Here is a 2,054-nt window from a genome sequence, read left to right on the forward strand (position 1 = left end):
GTGTTTTTTACCAACTCTTTCTTAGGACTAATCATACAAAATATGAGCAATATAACTGTTTTGTTAAATATACAGGACGATTTTCAGAGAGTTTGTTTGTTGTTAAGCGCAAAGCCTCACAATGGGCTATCTGTGCTGAGCCCACAACGGGTATCGAAACCCAGTTTGTAACGTTGTAAGCCTTCAGACGTACAGCTGAGCCACTGGAGGACATTTTTAGAGAGAATTTATCTAACAGTTACATTTATTGAAATGCTAAAATAAATATACGCAAAATAACTTAAACAATTAACCTGCTATAAAAATATTGTAGACTTAACTTTTTTTTTCTTTCTAGTTATAAGTTCTAAATTGTTTAGCATGAAGTATAAATATTTCCACTGTTAAAGGCTCAGAATTGTCACGTTTTCTTTTGCACTATTGAATAAACACTGATTAGTAATGGTTGGAGACTCATGGAATGGGTAATGAAGAAAAACTTTAATATAAGTTTAACAGAACAGCAAATGTACAACGTTTCGACAAGGTACCTGATGATGACAAAACCGGGGTCTTTTTGAACAATTAACATTCTTGGATCTGATTTTCCAAATACTTCATTGTTATTGAAACAGAGGGTATTTTAGAACCATGATAACATTGTAAGTTTCGAGTTCCAACTGGGTTCCTTGGTACTGGAATCCTGGGTCTTTTGGAACCTTGTTAACGTTCTTCATTTCGAATTTCTAAACAGTTCATTGTTATTGGAACACGGAGTCATGAGGAACCATGTTAAAATTTTGTGATCCGAGTTTCCAAGCATTTTTGTTGTTTGTGGAAAACGGGGTATTTTGGAACCATGTTAACATTCTGTACTCTGAGTTTCCAAGCAGGTTATTGTTACTGGAAAACAAAGTCTGTCGGAACCATGTTAACACTCTTTACTTCAAGTTTCCTACGATAAATGTATATTTGAACACATGGTATTTTGGAACCATGTTAACATTATACTCTCCAAATTTTCAAGCAGTGGAATTATAGTACTTCCAATGTCTTATTGCTTCGCAGTATCTTTCACTTTTTAATGATTTTTAATGCCTTTTAAAATAATTTCCATGTAGTCCAGTGTAATCAGGTAATCACAGAAGAAAAGGACAATATCCGGACACCAAACTATCCTGACGACTATCCTCCTGATGCCAGATGTGAGTACGAAATAAGGCGGTTGACGTTGTCCACGTGCAATGTACAGCTGGAATTCTTGGAGTTTGATGTAGAAGCCGATCAAGGTTGTAAGGCTGACTTCCTGGAGATCGAGTCCACAAAAGAGCGACTGTGTGGTTATCAGCAGCAGCCAATCAGAGGTGAACAATTATTAACTTTGTTGCAAGTAAATAATATTGTCCCAGTGATACATTTAAATATAGCGAATCACTAAACACCATTAGGTCTAATATACATGAAAAAAACAAAAAAACAACACACTATGCTGCAGTGATATTGGAATCTAGCGGGATTTATATTAAGATTATTAGTTTGCTCAGAATATACTCCAAATGCACACTAATTTGAGTGTGTGCACGTGTGTTTATACAAACATATATTATGAATGGGAAAATATTTGTATTTGTAACGTGGAACATTAAATTCAAATGAGGTTATACAACTTCCATCACTTTTGTCAATTTTAAATATATTTGGTTGCATTTTCGCGGGGTAGATGTCGCCCTTCTGCTAATTTGTTTAATTAATTAAGTGAGACCAACTAGCAACACAAGACAAATTATATTAAACGAATTTTAAGCAAACAACTCATCCGAAGATCTGTATTTAAAAAAACGTTTATACTTTAATCACTTAGTCTTTCATAAAATTCATTAAATTTTCAGTCAGTGCATTGGCCGAAATGTTCAGAACTTTTGATTGCATTGCCATTAGAACTCCCAAAACATGCAAGTTGTTTTTATTGCCATTAGAACCCCCAAAACATGCAAGTTGTTTTTATTGCCATTAGAACCCCCAAAACATGCAAGTTGTTTTTATTGCCATTAGAACCCCCAAAACATGCAAGTTGT

The 2,054-nt window shown here is 34.5% G+C and overlaps 1 protein-coding gene across 1 annotated transcript in view; it reads left to right on the forward strand.

Annotated features, from left to right (window-relative positions):
- Positions 1 to 1,343, forward strand: part of LOC106459820 (dorsal-ventral patterning tolloid-like protein 1) — a gene marked incomplete at its 3' end in the record, with an annotated part of 22,220 nt that extends 20,877 nt beyond the window's left edge. Inside the window, exon 11 of the mRNA XM_022386364.1 lies at positions 1,101 to 1,343. Within this exon, the coding sequence (XP_022242072.1) occupies positions 1,101 to 1,343 (243 nt within the window). The remainder of the gene's footprint in view (positions 1 to 1,100) is intronic.
- Positions 1,344 to 2,054: the final 711 nt, after the last annotated feature.

Source organism: Limulus polyphemus, unplaced genomic scaffold, assembly GCF_000517525.1.
Source record: "Limulus polyphemus unplaced genomic scaffold, Limulus_polyphemus-2.1.2 Scaffold664, whole genome shotgun sequence".
Lineage (NCBI taxonomy): Eukaryota > Metazoa > Arthropoda > Merostomata > Xiphosura > Limulidae > Limulus > Limulus polyphemus.